This window comes from Chiloscyllium plagiosum, unplaced genomic scaffold (assembly GCF_037043375.1).
Source record: "Chiloscyllium plagiosum isolate Xiang-an unplaced genomic scaffold, Cpla_swu_hap1 HiC_scaffold_43, whole genome shotgun sequence".
Classification (NCBI taxonomy): domain Eukaryota; kingdom Metazoa; phylum Chordata; class Chondrichthyes; order Orectolobiformes; family Hemiscylliidae; genus Chiloscyllium; species Chiloscyllium plagiosum.
The window spans coordinates 7942153-7961097 of NW_028270181.1; the positions used below are offsets into that span (position 1 = coordinate 7942153).

General features: G+C 39.9%; 1 protein-coding gene across 3 annotated transcripts in view; it reads right to left on the reverse strand.

Moving 5' to 3' along the window:
- Window positions 1-734: 734 nt before the first annotated feature.
- Window positions 735-18945, reverse strand: part of micu1 (mitochondrial calcium uptake 1) — a 109749-nt gene continuing 91538 nt past the window's right edge. For all 3 annotated transcript variants that reach the window (XM_043679125.2, XM_043679122.2, XM_043679123.2), the window contains 4 exons: window positions 17444-17581; window positions 13309-13417; window positions 11386-11475; window positions 735-2547 (listed from right to left, as the gene is read on the reverse strand). In XM_043679125.2, the coding sequence (XP_043535060.2) occupies window positions 2387-2547; window positions 11386-11475; window positions 13309-13417; window positions 17444-17581 (498 nt within the window). In that variant the 3' untranslated portion in view covers window positions 735-2386. The remainder of the gene's footprint in view (window positions 2548-11385; window positions 11476-13308; window positions 13418-17443; window positions 17582-18945) is intronic.

Below are 18945 nucleotides of genomic sequence, written 5' to 3' on the forward strand. Positions count from 1 at the left end.
ACCAAGCATACCAAAAGAACATTTATGTCCCTCGAAATGGGATAGACATTGCTTGCTAAATGACTTGCCTGCACCAGTTTCTGAGGATGATAACTTGACTGGTCTCAAACCAGGTCTAGAAACTGGACATAATTGGGAGATTATGAGGAGGAAGATTAATTTGTCATGACTTATGTTCAGTGAGCTGGTTAAGGAATCAGACTAAAACTGTTCCAGCTTGAATCATAGCAAGTATGGCCAATGGCAGGAAATAATTCCAAAAGCAAAAGGACCTCCATTTCTCAGAGGCTTATTGAAGCTTGGGTTGTGTGAATGAGGGATTTGTGTTGCCAGCACTACAATAATCGGGAGCACCTCGAGATGCACAAGCAACCGAATATTTATTGGGGGTTTTGCACTGTCGACTTGAATGAGATTTCACTTGAAATTTCACATTTTGCAACTAGCACTGTAAAAGCTTCTACAAGGTACAATACATCAAAACAGAATCTTCTGAGTACAGGTTTATAAATATACCACAACCAGTTGGTTTAGGCAGCAGGGAGAAGTGGCTGATCCGAGTCCGACATTAAAGTAACATTTTCCTGCTTCAAAAAGATGGCTGTACGTCAAAGGAATACTCCGGCTGGTACCTGGAGGTGGGACAATTGCTTGGAGGTGGTAAAAGTTATCAAGTCTGTAAGTTATCAATTCTCTTAAATGCACAAAATTAAACACACCTTAAAACAAAGAGATGCATCATCTCTAGGGAAACATTTATTTCAGATTTTTTACATTCATTTTTACTAAATAACCATTCTGAAAAGAACTCACGCCTAGCGCAAGAGCAAATCTAAACTATACCGAACATTGGTGCTGAATACTTTCTTTGCTCACTCAGTGAAACAGCAGAGGAGAACCATGAAATTGCATTAAAGGTTTGCCCACTGATGTGTGATGTATGAACATTTAAATAAGAGGAGCAGTGGGAAGTTTAAAGACAGTGCTTGAACAGTAATGGGAAGTACTCAAATCCATAACAAGCATCAAATCAGAATTAGAATTAGAATTTGAATTACCAGCCTGTTTTCTAGGATCTGAAGGAAGAGATGATGATTATGGCCTTAAACAATACCAAATACAAATCAACACAAATGGAAAAGATCATTTCCAATCTTATCTGTACAATAACATATTTGAAACATTAGTATCTCAAAGGGGAGGCTGTACCAGAAGAGAGCAAGTCTTATTGAAATGCAGGCCACTTGGGGGGGAAAAGGACATGGGAAAATGGTTTAGAGAGGAAGCTGTTGTAATCGCAAGAGCAAGTTTGTCTATTCTAACGTTGACACCACAAACTATACTCAACAGGATTCAAGTGACTGAATGTGATGTACAATTAGCAGAAATTTAGTGAGCACTGGTTTGGGTGAAACCCTGTCACACTGTACATGACAGTCCAGTATTGACACACAAAATGATATGCAATACCAGGCCCACAGCTTCTCTCAGTTGTCAGTTTGCTTCAGGTTGAGAACTGATTTCAAGCCACTGACAATTCAATGCTGTGACCCAGTGTTGCTCTATTACTGGAGGTGTTGTCCTAATGCATTGCAACTAGCTGCACTGCAGAAACTCACTCTTTTGATCGCAAATCCTTCCTTTCTGTTTTGTGGTCAATTGTGTTGGATGTGTTTTAATACATTAAATTACAGCTGATATCAGAAGCTGGGGAGGGAGATTGATGAACACCCTCCCCTCCTTATAAATACCCCCAGTCAGGGACCAAAGCATCATAGGGTCACCAAGTCAGATTAGTAGAGCTCCTTCAGGAGAATTCACTGTCAGTTTCTTCCCCACGTTGTGAGAGAAGCAACCTGGGCTGTGTTCAGCAACACCTTGAACCTGACCAGTACTGTTGCTCAGGGTAGTTGTTGGGAACACAGAGTGCAAATTAGGCTCACACTGAAACATAACTTACAAGAGTCACTGTGGCCACTGTACAGGTAGTCAGTGGGTCTGTATCTGAGTCCACTCGGAGCAACTCCAAAGCATCGGAGAAATCCTTCCAAGACACTTGCAATCTCTATGGTGTTCAAGCATAAATGAACAATGGCGTTAACTGTTTCCAGTACTGGTCTCTCACAGATAGAAACAAGCTGACCAGATTAATAAGAAGCCTCTTCAATCTACTGATGCGTCAGAGCACATTTCTCCATTGAAACCTGCCATTGGATCTGACATGCAAACGGTCTCATATTTAAAAATAAATCATAACATAACTGGAAATAAAATCTGCATCTTTATATCCCATGAGTTAAGGCATTCTAGTTCAGTCCTCTTGACAATTCTTCGAGCAATCTGTGCTACAGCTGCTTCTGAGTAGCTGAGCTATTCCTGTATCTCACTACTTGGATAGATAAGGCAAGTCCCAGGCAGTTTCCTGTGCACACTTCCACATTGCACGCATAAGCCGTGTGAAGCCGGTATCCTTTGGTTTTTCAAGTCCACGCATCAGTCGTTGTTTCATAATGGAAATGAACTCCCTGTTGCTCAGCTCCCCGTTTCCTGCAAGACATTTTAAGATCTTGATCAGTAATCTACTTGGCTCTGCAATAGGAAATCATAGTGGTGGCACAGCTGCATTGGATTGAATTCACTCAGTTACACTTTGAGCAGTTCTGGAATGTCATTAAGTTGATTCCAAGGGACCTAGTGGTCAAAAGGATTCAAGCAATTGGACAATCTGAGACGTAAGCCAAGATTTACTAAGTAGTAAAGACTGTTGCAGTTTACACAACTTACCAGTATCAGAAAACAAGCAGGAAGTATGCATTACAAGGTATTTGGCTCCTGTCAAGAGTCATTCACTTCAGCTTGAAGTGCTACCAATTCTGATTTCACCAAGTCTTCTTACTTTGAGGTTCTGTGCAATGTGGCCAGTAGAGCTGTAGGATGCTGTCATGATCACAAGATTACAGCTGTGAGGGTGTTGGGAAGAGTTAGGGATGATGGGCAAATCCCACACTACCTTTCTCTGTTGAAACCTACCATTGGATCTGACAAGCAAGAAGTCCCACACTTAAAAAAACCATAACATGTGGCATTCAGAGAACTGATGGCATCCCAGTGACAATGCATCGTTAGTCTCTCAGGGTAAAGTAAAAATGATTAAACTAGTCCTTTGCTCCCAAACTCAAGAGATTCCAACACTATATTCAACTAGGGGAATACCACCAGCGCTGAAAATGTGTTGCTGGAAAAGCGCAGCAGGTCAGGCAGCATCCAGGGAACAGGAGAATCGACGTTTCGGGCATAAGCCCTTCTTCAGGAAGAAGGGCTTATGCCCGAAACGTCGATTCTCCTGTTCCCTGGATGCTGCCTGACCTGCTGCGCTTTTCCAGCAACACATTTTCAGCTCTGATCTCCAGCATCTGCAGACCTCACTTTCTCCTCAAAGAATACCACCAGCTGCAAGTTTCCCTCCAAGTCACACACTATCCTGACTCAGAAATATTCTTTTAGTGTCACTGGTTAAAACTTTGGAGCTCCCTCCCTAGTGACACCAAATAGATTGCAGCAGTTCGAAAAGCAGCTCATCACCACTTTCTCAAGGGCAACTAGGTACGGGTGAAAAATGTTGGCCCAGCCAGCAAAGGCCATAGCTACTGAATTAATAAAAAGTATCCTGGATTTATTTACATGGTCTGCTTCAGTTAAATCTGTACCTCGAATTGAGCATACTTTGAAGTAATTCCAGCCAACTTCCTCAGTTGTAACTTACTGCCTTTGGTCTCTATCCTTGTTAAGGTGAATAAAGGCTGCCATTGTATATTTTGTCATTCTCTAAGCAGACTGTCCAAAGAATGTAAACTAGATAACAAATAAACAGCAGTATTGTTGTATTGGTCCCATTGACCCAGGCCACTGTAACTCAAGAGTAATGCGGGTTTAAGGGCAGAGCCAGTGAACATAAGGGGCACACATTACTACTATACACCTTGATTTTCCAGGTTTAAGAATTAAAAATTCTCATGGCGGAAGGAGATATTTTTCCATTGCTAAACAAAGGTACTCTAGGCTCTCCTAACATTCAGTTTGCTCAGCTGCATTCTGAGTTGATTTCTGCAGAGAATTTCTCCCTGTTCATTAATCTTTTCAGTCGTGAGATGTACTGCTCAGATCCTGTTTTGCAGCTAAAAGGATCTGGGACTTCTCTTTCTAGACCTGCAAACATTTCATTTGTTAAAATAGGTCATTGTGACAACTAGTGGTTCTGATGGGAGGCAATGTACCTAAATCAAGATTTCACAGTCAACGTGTCCTTTCTGCTGCGTTGTAAATTACGTGACATCAGGGATCGTTATTCACTTGTTCCTGTGAAGAAACAAACTGACTCGGCCAAACAGCCGACTTTATTAATGGGGCAATGGAAAGAATGGAATGGGGTGAAATCATCCTAAAGACCTGTGCTCGGTGGTCAAGAATTTCACAGAATCAGATGTCAGGAAAATAAGCAGGGGTTTACTGGCCCCAAAACGTTATAGCCAATTCTCTACAGAGGGCAAATTCACAAATATGGATGGTTAACTAGCTAATGGAGGAATGAGATTATTGTAAAAGCAACACCCAATGATCTATCTTGGGTGCTCTGCTTCTGGTGTAGAGGGAGAGACAGACAGACAATGATTGCCTGACCCTATTTTAAAAAACTCTACAGATTGAGGTGGGACAACCAAAGATGATGCTGAAGTTTTTTTGGGAATTTCTGAAACAAGTAATTCTGAATGGTACAAACAAGGGACCAATCAGGAACAGACTGACCAGCCAAGCTCTTCAGCTTCCAAAAGACATGCCCGATATGCTGGCAGTTTAGATAAAGTAAGCCTCGAGCAATAATCTCAGATATGTCTGGCGGACAGGACGGTCAGGGCAGCAGGATGAGAGGGTACTGCATTAATACTAAATTTGAAACAGATTTGAGAAATGATTCTGTCAACACAGAAGGTGGTTAACAGTTGCAAATATCAGACAGGAAGCCTGGGTGAAGGAACTGGAGTCAAATGGAGTCCTAAGATAAATTCCAGAATTGCAGCAGCAACTGGACCATTTTGTTTTAATATAACAAATGCTTCATATATCATCAGCGCTTGTAGAACTCTGTAGTATGTCTAGGCCAAATGCTGTAGCAAGTCTGTTCTCTAAACGGGAATGTGTGCTAAATGTTCTGAAGATAGTCTCTCCATAGAATTAAATATTTAAAAATATTGCATGAAAGTGATACATTTCTTGTTTTATTGAAAAATAAATTGTTCACAACCATAGCTGCTGCATAGCCCTTGTTGACTCAACTGACTATTCAGTGAATTATGCCAGGTAGGCAAACTGTGTGAACTTGCCTTATGAAGGAACGAGGTTCAAAATATGTGCAAATAATACAAGAAAATTCTATTAAAACTTACTTCTCAGTAACACTTACAGCATTTGAACTTCATTCATGACAATTCCTCACTGGGGATGTGGTGGTGCAGTACTAATGTCAATGGATCAGTAATCTGGAGGCACAGGTTAATGTCCTGGGGATGTAGGCTCAAATCCCACTATTGCAGCTGATGAAATTTAAATTCAATTTAATAAATCTGGAATTGAAAGGTGGTCTCAGGAATAACAACCATCACTGACTGTTGTAAAACTATCTGGTTCACAAATGCCCTTTCAGGAAGAAAAATTGTCATCCTTACCTGGTCTGGCCTCCATGTGACTCCAGACCCACAGCAATGGGCTCTTAACTGCCCTTGTTCAAGGACAACTTGGAACAACAAACGCTGACCTAGCCAGTAATGCCCTCATCCCATAAAATAATGACCTCCAGGAACATTTGTACTAACATTGGCACTATTTTATTCAGCCTTACTTCTGCTACCTATCTAATTAACATCAAGAACAGCCCATTTGATCAGAGAAGAGGTAAATTTCTGGGCTGTGAATTACAGGAAAGCAAGGTGACTAACTCAACCTTAAGGTAAAACCGACCACTGCAATCTATCCTAAAGCCTTCGCGTTTATAGCTCAGTTTCAGGCTTTAACATTTTGCAAGGTCCTTCATGCAAAACTTTGCAGAGCTGTTAGTACCTCTGTCTGCTAGGGTGGGTGGAGTTGCAAAAAGGCCAGTTTTTTTTCCTGCAGACAACTACCTCATACTGCAGTAAGTATGCTGGGAGGTGTAAACACATGATGGACCTTGAACAATGAAACTCAAATGTCCCCCTTAGTAATCAATGTTGAGAGAGTGTTGCTGGAAAAGCACAGCAGGTCAGGCAGCATCAGATGAGCGGGAAAATCGAAGTTTTGGGCAAAAGCCCTTCATCAGGAAGGACTTTTGCCTGAAACGTCGATTTTCCTGCTCCTCGGATGCTGTCCGACCTGCTGTGCTTTTCCAGCAACACACTTTCAACTCTGATCTCCAGCATCTGCAGTCCTCAGTGGTCCCTTAGTAATCACACTGCTTCATTAAAAGTAATACTCATTAAAAGTAGCTGTTGCTGTACTCTGCAATGACAAAAGAATATATGGTCTTTGTCTGATTTCACATTTACAATTTCAATAATGTTGGGAGGGGACTTTCAAAGAAAATGAGAGTTTGAATATGGTGGCTTTACTGAAACAAGGATACTTCAAGAGACTCACCCTGTTATAATCTATATGGAGATCCCAGACTCAAGATGGTTATTAAAATAGCTTCAGACGAGAACAAAGCCAAACAAATTTAACATGATAAATAGGCATTATTTTTAAATGATTCAACGCTAACCTTTAAAATCCCCAGATATGGACTTTGACTATCTCTATCTTCCTGTCCCGAAAGACAATGAAATAAGAGGAGGGAATTAAACAAATTGCCTCTTTGACCATCGGGTTAGTTGCTGTGATGGGTCTTCAAGATTAACTTTAAAAAAGGGTTATCCCAAGAATCCTCACTTGAGATGGGGACAGAGGCAAGGAACCTTTCGAGCTTTCTATTCTTTTATTCCAGAAGAATTGCTATACATATCCAGTGTTCAGAAATAACACAACTTGATGCAATATGTCAAATATGCGTTAAAACAGGCAGTTCCAGTGAAACCTTAATTAATTCATACAGATAGTGACAATTCTGATAGGGCTCATAACCAGGATCTACTATATTGGAAACAGTCAGTGTTTACAGATTGCAAGGGCAAACCTGTTAAATGCAAGTCTTACTGGGAATCATTTCTTAGCTCGTGGATACAAAGCCAAAACCGTCAGATTACTAATATGAAGAACCACATCACCGGGGAAGTACACTAAGAAAGCAACAGTCTTACTTGGACCTCTGAGGTGTGTGTGTGGTAGTGACTTCCAAAGCCGAAAGTCAATGCACTGGCATGCTGAGATCATAACTGATGTGCATGGAACCTCAGAGGGTTCACACTGGTGATAATGTCATTGGACAAATGCCCGGCTAATGTTTTGGGAAAATGAGTTCAAATCCCGCCTTGGTGGGTAATGAAATTTGAAGTCTTGGGGGGAGGAAAATGAGTGCCATATAATCACTGTCAATTGTTGTAAAAACATATCTGGTAAACAATAAGGAGCAATGATAGGTCATTCAGCCCAACACATCTACTCCGACATTCAATGAGATCATGGCTAATCTGATAATCCTCAGCTTTCCACTTTCGTGCCTTTCCCCCATAATACTCAATCCCCTTACTGTTTACAAATCTATTGCAGTGCTGTATATGACCCAGCCTTGACAGCTGTCTGCAGTAAAAATTCTACAGATGGACTACCCTCAGAGAAGAAATCCTGCTCGGAAATCCTTTCCTGGTCTCACCTACCTATGTCTTTAGAACCAATGTAATATGGTTGACTCTTAATTGTCCTCTGGGAATAAATGATGGTCCAGCCAACGAGGCCCATATCCCACGAATGAATATTAAAAACATCTCTTATTTTGAAAAGTGATTAATAAAAACTAACCCTTACAACAGCAAGAATCAGCTGAGTAAAATGATAAGACCATGAAAATGATAGGCTCACACCAATTATATCTATCATTATATCACAGCATTAATTAATACCTGGTGGGCCATAGTTAATGGTGCATATATCCAAACCCATGAGAGCAATGCACTCTTTAGTGTCAATATGACAATCTTGAGAAAGCAAAACTCTGACAGTTCAGAATGAAATATCTATTCTAACTGAGTTTCCAATTATTTTTGGCATAATTCCATCTCTGCAACCTCAACCATTTATGTTCTTGTATGGTTTGGTTCATCAACCAACACATGTTAAGCTGACTACCCCAATATTGGCTAAAACTCTTGAAAATTAAATCAGTTCAAAAGGAAAATGAATCAGTTCAGGATTTGATTCAATGTCCTCGAAACCTTAAGAAAGAGAACCTAGCTTTTCAGATATCAGCAAGTGGTCCTGAGGAGAAAACAGGATGCAAACAATGCTTTGAACAGGTAGAAGACTGTTACTGCATTACCCGGGTATATGCAGAAAAGCTACCCTCATATTGATGTGAGTGGCAAAGATTGCTAACTAAATTACAAAACTCTGCTCACCCTAAATCTACCGCATCTTTTTGAACTCAGACACATTCTCATAAGATCATGATGGTGAACCAAAAAATAAAGTGTTTTCAGATCCAACTTGCCTGTTAGACAATATGTCTCTCTAGTTCAAATTGATTGTTTTGATTCTGACAGAGGGACAAACTAGTCCTTTTACTCTCTGTTAATGAAGGATTTTCTTAAAATTCAATAATAATTTATTCTTCAAAATTCTGCGCTGATCTCTTTAGAAACACAAAGTTATGACAGGATGCAGGAGATAGATCAGAGATTCCTGAATTACTGTAAGACACATAATTCTGAATCATCGCATGATATACATCACCTAGATAGACCTTGCCAAATCAGACACGAATTGAAAAAGGTCCTTGTTAAGAATTTTCCTGATGCATTCCTTACTTTTGATATGCCAGAAATGTCTTATTTTACTCAGATACCTCATACCATGCAAATTAATGCTGAAGTGCTGTTCTAGCTTTAAAATGATTGAAATCTCAGTGGGAGGTAACAAGTGTGATCGATCTATTCACTACAACCTAGGACAGTTAAGGTAAACGTGCTTAGAGACAAAAAAGCTGCAGTGCTGGAATCCAAGGTGGTCAAGCAGGAGGCTGGAATAACACAACAAGCCAAGCGGCATGAGGAGGTGGAGAAGTCAATGTTTCGGATGTAACCCTTCTTCAGGTCTAGGGGTGGATGTAAAAGGAGCTACAGATAAAGGGGGGGTGGAGGGAGGGTGATGTGGATTTAGGTAAACACAGGTAGAGGGAATGACCTGGTTGGTCGGTAGGAGGAATGAATGGGAAGGAAGGTTGATCAGAGGAATGGAAGGGAGGGGGAGGCGCTGGGAAGGGAGGTTATTTGAAACTGTAGAACTCAAAGGTTCATTGTTGTGTTCTCCCAGCCTCCTGCTTGTCTATCTAAAGGTAAACGTGGAGCACCCTTCTTTGTATTGCACAAGTCTCTTCTGCTAGCACACACACCTATTGTAAGGATAATCAAGTTGCCAATGAAAATTTCACCCAGGATACTTTGAATTCTCTAGCATCAGAGTTCATCCATTTTACTCCTCATGTTAGGGTGTCAGCTGGGGCACACTTAAGAGTAAATGATAAATATTTGTTTATACCAACAGAACCATACCATCTTAAGATCTGACAGCTTCTGCTCAATCCTATGTCTCTAACTAATCATCATCGTATGGTGGAACAGTTAACAACACTTCTCTCCTGATATATTAATCCAATTTTGAGAAAGCAAAGATATTTCAAAATCAGTTCTTTAAAGATCATGTAAACTTTAATAATTTCACTAAAGATCTCCCTTAAAGAATATTTCCTCACTCCAGCAACCTTTTCTGCTGCTGGCAGTATCTGTCCTTACAGTGAATCAGTGGAGCAATGATCATGAGTACTGCCACATAAAACTTGCTGATTTTATTAAATTCCAGAAGAATTTACAGTCACTGATATTCAAACTATCCCCCAAGAACTCCCTTCCATCAGGGGAAGACTATTCCAAATGTCCCCTTATAAAACTCCAGTCTAATCTCCTGGAGTGATACAGTGCAGAAGGTAGCCTTTGTGTCTGCATTGACTCCCTGAGCATGTTGACCTATTGCCAATCTCCTGCCTTTTTCCCCTCCCTGTAAGACTGCACATTTTTTTCCATTGGAATAATCATTGTGTGCCCTTTTGAATGCTTCTAGTTAAGCCCCTTGGACAAAGAAGAGTGATTATTTTCTAGGTTTGGCATACTACAAGAGAAAAAGCCATTGACAAAAACACACCTCAAGCTCGGCATCACATCGGAGCCTGGATCTCCTGCTTACAGTCTCACTGACAAGGTGAACTGAAATCTATTACAAGCAGTGGAAAATTCTCAAGCTTGACCTCATTAAGACCTGAGGGTTCTTATGTTTAAATATCCTCATGATCGGATGGTCCATCCACGCTTGAAGCCGAATTCCACTTTTACCTCTGGGTTATACGATTTCCTTTGTGAACTCCACTGCTTTGGATGGTAAGTTTTTAAGAAATATTCTTTCAAGAAATGAGTGTGTGGCTGGTAAGGCCAGCATTTGTTTCCCATTGCTAAGTGCCCTTGAACGGAGTAGTTTTATAGCTCAGAGGTAAGACTTAACCACATGTCGGTCAGACCATGTTAAGACAGCAGACTTTCTGCTCTTAGCATCTGTTCTTACTAGCATCACTTTCTGAATTATTAGTTCTCCCCTCACTTCCCTCCTTGCATGGAGAGGTGTGCCATAGTGTCAAAATCCAAAATCAGATGGCAACAGATTTATATTCCTTATACAGACTAAACTGGCCTCAGATTTGCAACAAAGCTCTGATAGCCGTGCTTGGATTGCTGGAATTTGGACAGATCATACTGGTTAAACACAAGGCTTAAAATCAACAAATTAATGGGCACTAGTGCCACCTCATGTGATTGACCTCAGACCACAAGCTGCCACATTGCATCAACATGGATTGACATGAAGAGGGTATTGACTGAGGGAAGAGATGACCCTGTAATTGAATGTACAATTGCTTAGTTCAAAAGGGAGAAAAAAAAAATCGAAGCAGGGTAACAATGTGACAGGCCTGATGGACAAGCAGCGGCAGACAGAAGTTTTGAAGTGGCTTTTGAAAGTGAAGAAAAGAGACAGAGAAGAGGAAAGGCTTTTGCACCAGAATTTCTAAATGAGGGGCTGAAGGTTTTACCCCTGAACTAGTATTGGAAGATTGGAGACTGAAAGGTGGATGATAGGATGGAGTTCTTTGGTTTCACTCACCGTCGCTATCAAACAAAGCAAAAACAACATCACAAACGTGATCGGAAAGTTCCACATGTGCCACTGTCCTGGCGACCTGCTTCATGGTTGCTGTGAAGAGAGAGACATTCAGTAACTATTTTCAACAAAGAATTCTGTGCTTACAACTGTAGGCCTAGTAGCCACATTTCCCACATCATTCAGACAGTGTAAATATAGATTGTCGAACACAATCTGTTCCGAACCTGATTAAAGTTGCTCAAGCAAAACGATGTACAGACTTGAAGATTCTGCATGAGTTCAGTTACTTCAGGAGCTGAATCACAACTGGCAAAGTCAGAACCAATCTAGACTTTTTAATTATAAAATGGACCTGCAAAGTTTCAATTCAAACTCTGATCAACTTTAATTCATAGCATGTGGTAACCCTGCTCAACTCAAAAAATTATTTGGCTGTCCAATGCATGTATTGATCATTTCCCAACACCAATCTTGCTGGTTTGAATTCATCTGGCCACCACAATTTAAAATGTTTTTCTGAATTTAGTTTTCCATGCTGGTTACCAACTTACACATGGCTGCTCTGATTTGCACTTTCTAAACCTTAGAATCTCAAGCTTCTCCAGTTCTTTCTCACAACTCAAACCTCTGACATGAGGAATCAGACTTATGGCTTCCTTCTCCACCATGTCTAGCCAAGAAGAACTATGTTTCAGCGATTTGCACCACAGAATATGACTGTTACGCAGGCCTTTTATTTGGGCGGTTGTGTGGTGGTGATGGTTGGAGTCAAAAACCAGGAGACACAGTCTTAGGATAAGGAACGACCATTTAAGACTGAGATGCAGAGGGATTTCTTTACTCAGAGGATGGCGAAATTTTGGAATTCCCTGGTGTTCAGGACAGCAGAGGTTCAGCTCAAACATTAAGCATGTTTGTGGATGAGATTTCTACAAACATTCTAAAAATATCCAGGAAAGAAGTGTTGAGGTAGATCAGCTATGATTTCACTGAATGTCACAGCAGGCTCGAAGGGCTGAATGGTCCACTTCTGGTACTACATCTTGAGTCCTTATTTCGAAATTCTGCTGGCTTATTAATGCTCTCCATTGCTGAGATTCAGAGCCTTTACTATGAGCTTTACAAACTAATGAATGGAGGTGGTGGCAATATGACAGCCAGAGCTATACTGCATTCAGTGACTCCATGATAAAAGAAGACAAGGGAGAAATTTAGACAAGACGGCCATCAATAAGGGCATGGCCTTGAAGATATGCTTTGCAAAACCTATGATGTGGAGGTGCCAATGTTGAACTGGGTTGGACAAAGTTAAAAATCACATAACATCAGGTTATAGTCCAACAGGTTCATTTGGAAGTACTTGCTCCTTCACGAAGGAGCAGCGCTCCAAAAGCTAGTGCTTCCAAATAAACCTGTTGGACCATAACCGGGTGTTGTGTGATTTTTAACTTTGTAAAACTTGGTACATGAGTTTGACAAAATAGCGACATAATATGATGATGTTAAGCACATGTATGTTAACTTCAAAGGCAGAGAGAAAATGTCTTCAAGTATACCAATGACCCTGGTTTGATTCCAGTCTCGGGGGATGGTCTGTGTGGAGTTTGCACATTCTCCCCATGTTTGCTCGCATTTCTGTTGGGTGCTCCAGTTTCCTCCTACGGTCCAAAGATGGGCAGGTTGATTGCCCATGCTAAATTGCCCCGTAGCGTCCAGGAATGTGCAGACCAGGTAGATTAGCCATGGGAAATGTTGGGTAACAGGGATGGAGGTGTGAGGTGTCTGCATGGTGCAGACTCAATAGGCTGAAAGGCCTCTATGATTCTATCTGATAAATATATTTTAAGTGATGGTTTCCACTTTTCCACAAACTGGACTAGAGAGCTCAAATGTGTTAAAAAATGTACTATTAGCTGATTATACCTTTATCAATTGAGGCCCCAGCCATGTGGTAGAAGCTCAGTGCAGTGTCCACATCATTAATATTCTTCAGAAAGGTGAAGAAGTTTTCTACCTCCTCAAAGGTGATGCCCTGCAAAAGGAAACAAATGACATGAAATGAGGACCTATGTGGGAAAACACCATTTAAGCAAACACAACACCCAGAGTCCATTTTGTGATATGCGGGGACAATGATCTTTAGGCATCTGGCAACTGTGTGCAGATACACCCCTGGCTCCATTCTCCAATACTACAGCCCTTGGCAAATGGATTCTGGTAGGAGTCGGTGCATGACTTTGCTTAACTTGGGGATTTTGGAGTTTTGTAATTGTCTAATCGCGATTGGTGAGGTGGTCAGGTTTTGGCGATGTCTTGAGCCATGAGAACTGAGACCATCCCAAATGCAATTCAATAAAACAGGTGGAAATAAGCAGCACTAAAGTGTCTCTTCATAACTTGACTATAGCATAGAACAGGCAGTAAAACGCCTCAACTTGTATTTAAGTAGTGCCTTTAATTGTAAAGCTTTTCAAGGTCTTTCTCAGGACTGTTAACAAAACCATGGTGAAAGCGATGATTCCCTTTGCTATTACATGAAAACTCTAAACACTGGTTTAATACTCTTACAGATCAAAATGACACACACAGACACAAAATTCCGCACATAAAAGCAAACTAGCATGGGCTGCCATTATTTACAAAGTTAACATTTCACAAAGTGTCAGGAACCATGCTGGCCAGTTTCTTACACTGTTAAAATTGGAAGCGAGTTAAATGTTTGCTATAAAAAGGGTGCAAATAAGTCCACAATGATTTCTAGTCTACCATAGTCCATTCCTGCAGAAACAAATGGGGACAGAATTGATCTTAAATCATGTCCGGACGATGTGCATCATGCACGTTTGCATATGGAGCCAAGTGTAATGTGAACTTACTCCAAGAAGGACTACATAGACATTGTTGTACTTTCCAGTCATAATGCAATTCAAACTTTGTTACGTTCTTAACTTCTGAAGTATGTTAACTTGTGGTTCAGCCCTACATGTATACTATTGTTGCTAAATGGGAACCAATAACAGTGTGACATATCTTGACTCATACCTCAGCTATTTCTTTGCTCAATCCAGGAGTGCAGTGAGAAGGGCTCATTCTTCAGGTAACCCAAAAATCCTCTTCCCATACACTTAGATGGGAATGTTCAACTTAAAAATCAAAACGTTTGCAGCTTGCGTGTATTTCATTCCAAAGATAAATAAACAGAAAACAGCTTTCACCTGCGTTGACTGATTTGCCGTGATAAACTTTTCATCTTTCTTTATTTACTGTGTAAAGACTGCTGCCAGATTACAATAAAAAACCCAGTGGCACTGAAAATGTTATTCATGAGTGACAGATCACTTGCCTTACTTCGGAATACTGGTTATCACCTGATAAATGCTTCAGTGATGACAAATTAATAAGGTGAAGTTCCATTTTTATGTTTATCCTGCAATTATACTGACTTCTGGAGATCTTGTCGATTGTTAGGTAAAACTGTCAAAAACGATAGATTAAGCAGCCTTTAGAAAAACATTTGCTGCATGAATAGGGAACAGCAATTCATATTGAATAATAAGAATTTAAATGGAATAGAAGATTAGGCAAGGTCTGATGTGGAGATGAGATAGTCATAAGAACTGTACTTCTGTTGAATATAAGCTGTGTGATTTATACAAATTTTAATATCATTTATTTTACAGTTTAAGTTTTGCACTAGTGGATTTGGTGTGGCTTATGAAGGGCTTAAATGATTAAATTGTAAGTATTTCTGTAATGGTGGAAATATTTTAATACAGTATGAGGAGGAAAATTCCTGGAGAATAATGGATTTTGTTTTCACTGGGACAGTTTTGCAAACAAACAGAATTAACAGTGATGTGCATTAGCCTTCAGTTAGAAGATTCTGGAATCTTGAGAAGAAAAACCCAGAGCCTGAAGAAAGCCCTTTTGATTTCTGTTTGTATAGGTCTTGGCTGAAGCTGGATGTCTAAAGTCAGTTGCTCCTGATAACAAAGGAAATTATTTCGAACTGTTAAAGAATATAATGTAAGGAATGATATTGTGGCCACAAGACCAGAAGTGGTTGGTTAAAACCCTGAAGAGGTTATTTGAAGACAACGGAGTCTATGTTCATTTGTATGAAGACTCAAGGAAGAGGCCATCAAAATTCTCAAGACTAGGAATTGAAGCAATTGATAAATTAAGATCTCTAGATATGAAATGGAAGGAAATTCTTTCTGGTGTGAGTAATGCAAAGGGGTGTCATTGAGACTAACAGGAATGTATTTTACAAAGTCTTTCTAAACTTTTAAACTTGCGTTATTTTGCTTAATAAAATGTTCTGTGTTACTGTTAAAACTAAATCTGCAGTAATGCTGCTCATGTTTTAGTGAAAGACCACCTTTTTAAAATGAGAAGAAAAAGTAAAGCATTATCTATCATGTCAGATTTAAGGGGTGTTCTGTGAAACAGTGGTAGTATCTGTACATCTGAGCTAAGAGCCCTGAGTTTAAGTATCACATGCTCCAGAGGTTTGTAAAAACGTCTGACCACACTAATTAGATAATTTAAGTGTCAGTTAAGCCTCATCCACTAATCAAATGAAATACTAGCAATTACTGTAGTCTGTTCTGCACAATAACTGATCACAATGTTCAGCGATCTTTCAAGTTTAAACCTGTATTATAACTCAACTGCTGTTATGAGAACACTGAACCTTTATTGTGGCACAAAGAATGATTTACCAAGAGTGCTCAAGACTTCCTGAGAAGCCTTGTTTTTGCAGCTATTATCCATACTGACAATATCTATTATCGCATTGATTGAAACAGAGAAGATTGAAACAGAAGCAGACTCATTAATCTTTCGAGCCTGCTCTGCCATTCAATATGATCATGGCCGATCATTCGACTCAGTACCCTGATCGCCATATCCTTTGATCCCTTTAGTCCTAAAAAAAAGTATAAACAAACATTCTTAAGTCTTCAATATTTTGGCCTCAACTATTTCCAAGAAAACTGCACAGGCTCACCACGCTCTGGCGAAGAAATTTCTCTCAATTTCTGACCTAAAAAGGCATAGGAGAAAGTGAGGACAACAGATGCTGGAGATCAGATCAGAGAGTGTGGTGCTGGAAAAGCTCAGCAGGTCAGGCAGTATTCGAGGAGCAGGAGAATCGACGTTTCAGGCATAAGCCATTCATCAGGTTTCCTGAAGGGCTTATGCCTGAAATGTTGATTCTCCTGCTTCTTGGATGATGCCTGACTTGGTGTGCTTGACCTAGGAAGGCCTACCAGATATCCTTAGACTATATGCCCTGGTTTTGGACTCCCCAGTCATTGAGAACATCCTTCCTGTATCTATAAAACAAAGAACTGCAGACGCTGGAGATATGAAACAAAAACAGAAATTGCTTGAGAAACTCAGCAGGTCTCGCAGCATTGCTGGGAAGAAAGCAGAGTTAATATTTCGAGTCCAGTGACTCTTCATTGGAACTGCATATGAATCTTCTTGCATGTATCCTATCTAAACCTGTTAAGAATTAATAAGTTTCTAGGGATTCCATGCTGACGCTCTCTGATTCCATCACTAATCTTCCAAGTGCTGTGCTACTGCACTTTTTATAATGGATGAATATCCACATTTCTCTCGGGCTGTACATCAATTAATAGAACTGCACTTCAGTGTTATTTAAGTGGTAAACAATCTAAAGTTTAAGAATTAAATGGTGCAATTATAGCAGTGCCACCACCTTGAGCAGAAATCTTGAAAAAAAAGAACACTTGTTTTGACAAAGCAATCTTCTGTACTGTCCAGTGCCTATGGTAATGAGCTGACCCAGTGAATAGAGAAAACCACATTCTGGGATTATGTTCTATTCCAGAACCAGAGCATATTCTGACCCAGAAGGTAGACTGCCAACAACTGAGACATGCTGACTTATGTAAAAGTCTCAACAAACCCCACAGCAGTTTGTGATCCTTTACCTTTTCGGAATGGTGAGTGTACTGAGACACCTACAGTATTAAGAATAAAGGCAAACAGTATCACATGCAGACTTTACCTGCCACGTTCTTACCTCTGCATTTTTGAATTGCTTTTTGATACTTTTCAACATTGCTGTGAGTTTCTTAGACTGAACGCCACTGTATGCCAACAACATGCTGCCAAACTGACGCTCTGAGATTCGTCCATTTACTGGGTCATGTCTATCAAACTGGGAGCAAGAAGAAAAGAGACGAGATGAGAGAACAACTTCTGACATTTTACTAAAGCAGCTCATTTACCTGATGTGGGACAAACATGTCTTCTGGCATAATTTTCAAGCTTTGCTTTTAATTAGCATGCCCTGGGAAGCTGGAAACAGCACAGGAGGAAGAAATACTTTTTTTTCTTACCATTTAAAATTAAACTGAAATTACTTAATTTCATCACATTATCGTTCCTTATTTCTAAACCACTAAACTAATATAAGAAATCTCAAACGTTCTTTCCTTGTAAATTTGATTTACTACTGGATGTCTTAGTAGATTTGCTTCTGGATAGTCTGGAATCTTAACTCCATTTTGTCAACTGAGCTCATGTTTAATGGAGTTGGCCCCTTTAAAGCCACAAGGTGAGAGAGTGTGTGTTGTAAATAAGACAGGTGGCTGTTTCTTGAGAATTCACGGTTTTTCCCTTGGCCGTGCAGGGTATAGGAGTAGATCGAAAGAAGCCAAATTATCATGCTCATCAAAAAAGAGCAAGAAATTATGGGCTTTCTTATTAACTTTAATTTGTTCTTTTGTGAATGAGATGAGAGAGCCAATAAGTTTCATGGATTCTTCCAATAAGCACTGATGGATGCATTACGTTCAAGACCTTTTATATATCACAAGGTAGCTTCAGAGCCAGAAATACTCCCTTTCAGTTCATCCATCCAGAAGGACCCTCCAAGTCTCTTGACCTTGAGATCAAACTATTTCTTCAATGCCAAACCTAATCCAAGTTTGATCAATTTAATAGAGAACTATTTTATGACAAAGACACCTATTTTGTCTCTTCCTAAATTGAAACCATATTTATGCAATGATTTTAAGCTCCCTTTTCTCTCTTCCAACTGCAACAAAAAGAAAGACGAAGGACATAGGATTTTTAAAGGCATTGAATAATGTGTAGAACTAGAAAGGACAACTGCACTCAAACTGACAGGTTCCAGGAAAGGTACATAAGGCTAAATGATGCAGAATTCATTTGTTTTCACTGCAGATTTCGAACATGCAGTATAACGTCTGGCTTCAGGGATGTGACCCTAAGTCACAATAAATTAAACATCAAATTAATGGAGCTGAAGTCATATTAGAAAAACCATGCACCTTCTCAAAATGCTTTGGAAAGGATTCAAGGAGAATTACTAACAGTGCTTTTGTGAGTTAAACCTTGAACTTACGAAAAATCTTTCAAGTCTCAATGCTGGAAATTTAACAATTAAATAAAGCCTTGAACAGCTCAGGGAATGATGTAGATGCAAGTCAACGTTATTTGACTCGGACTGAACAGGACAAAAACACAAAATTCAAAAGCCTCATGCAAGATAATACA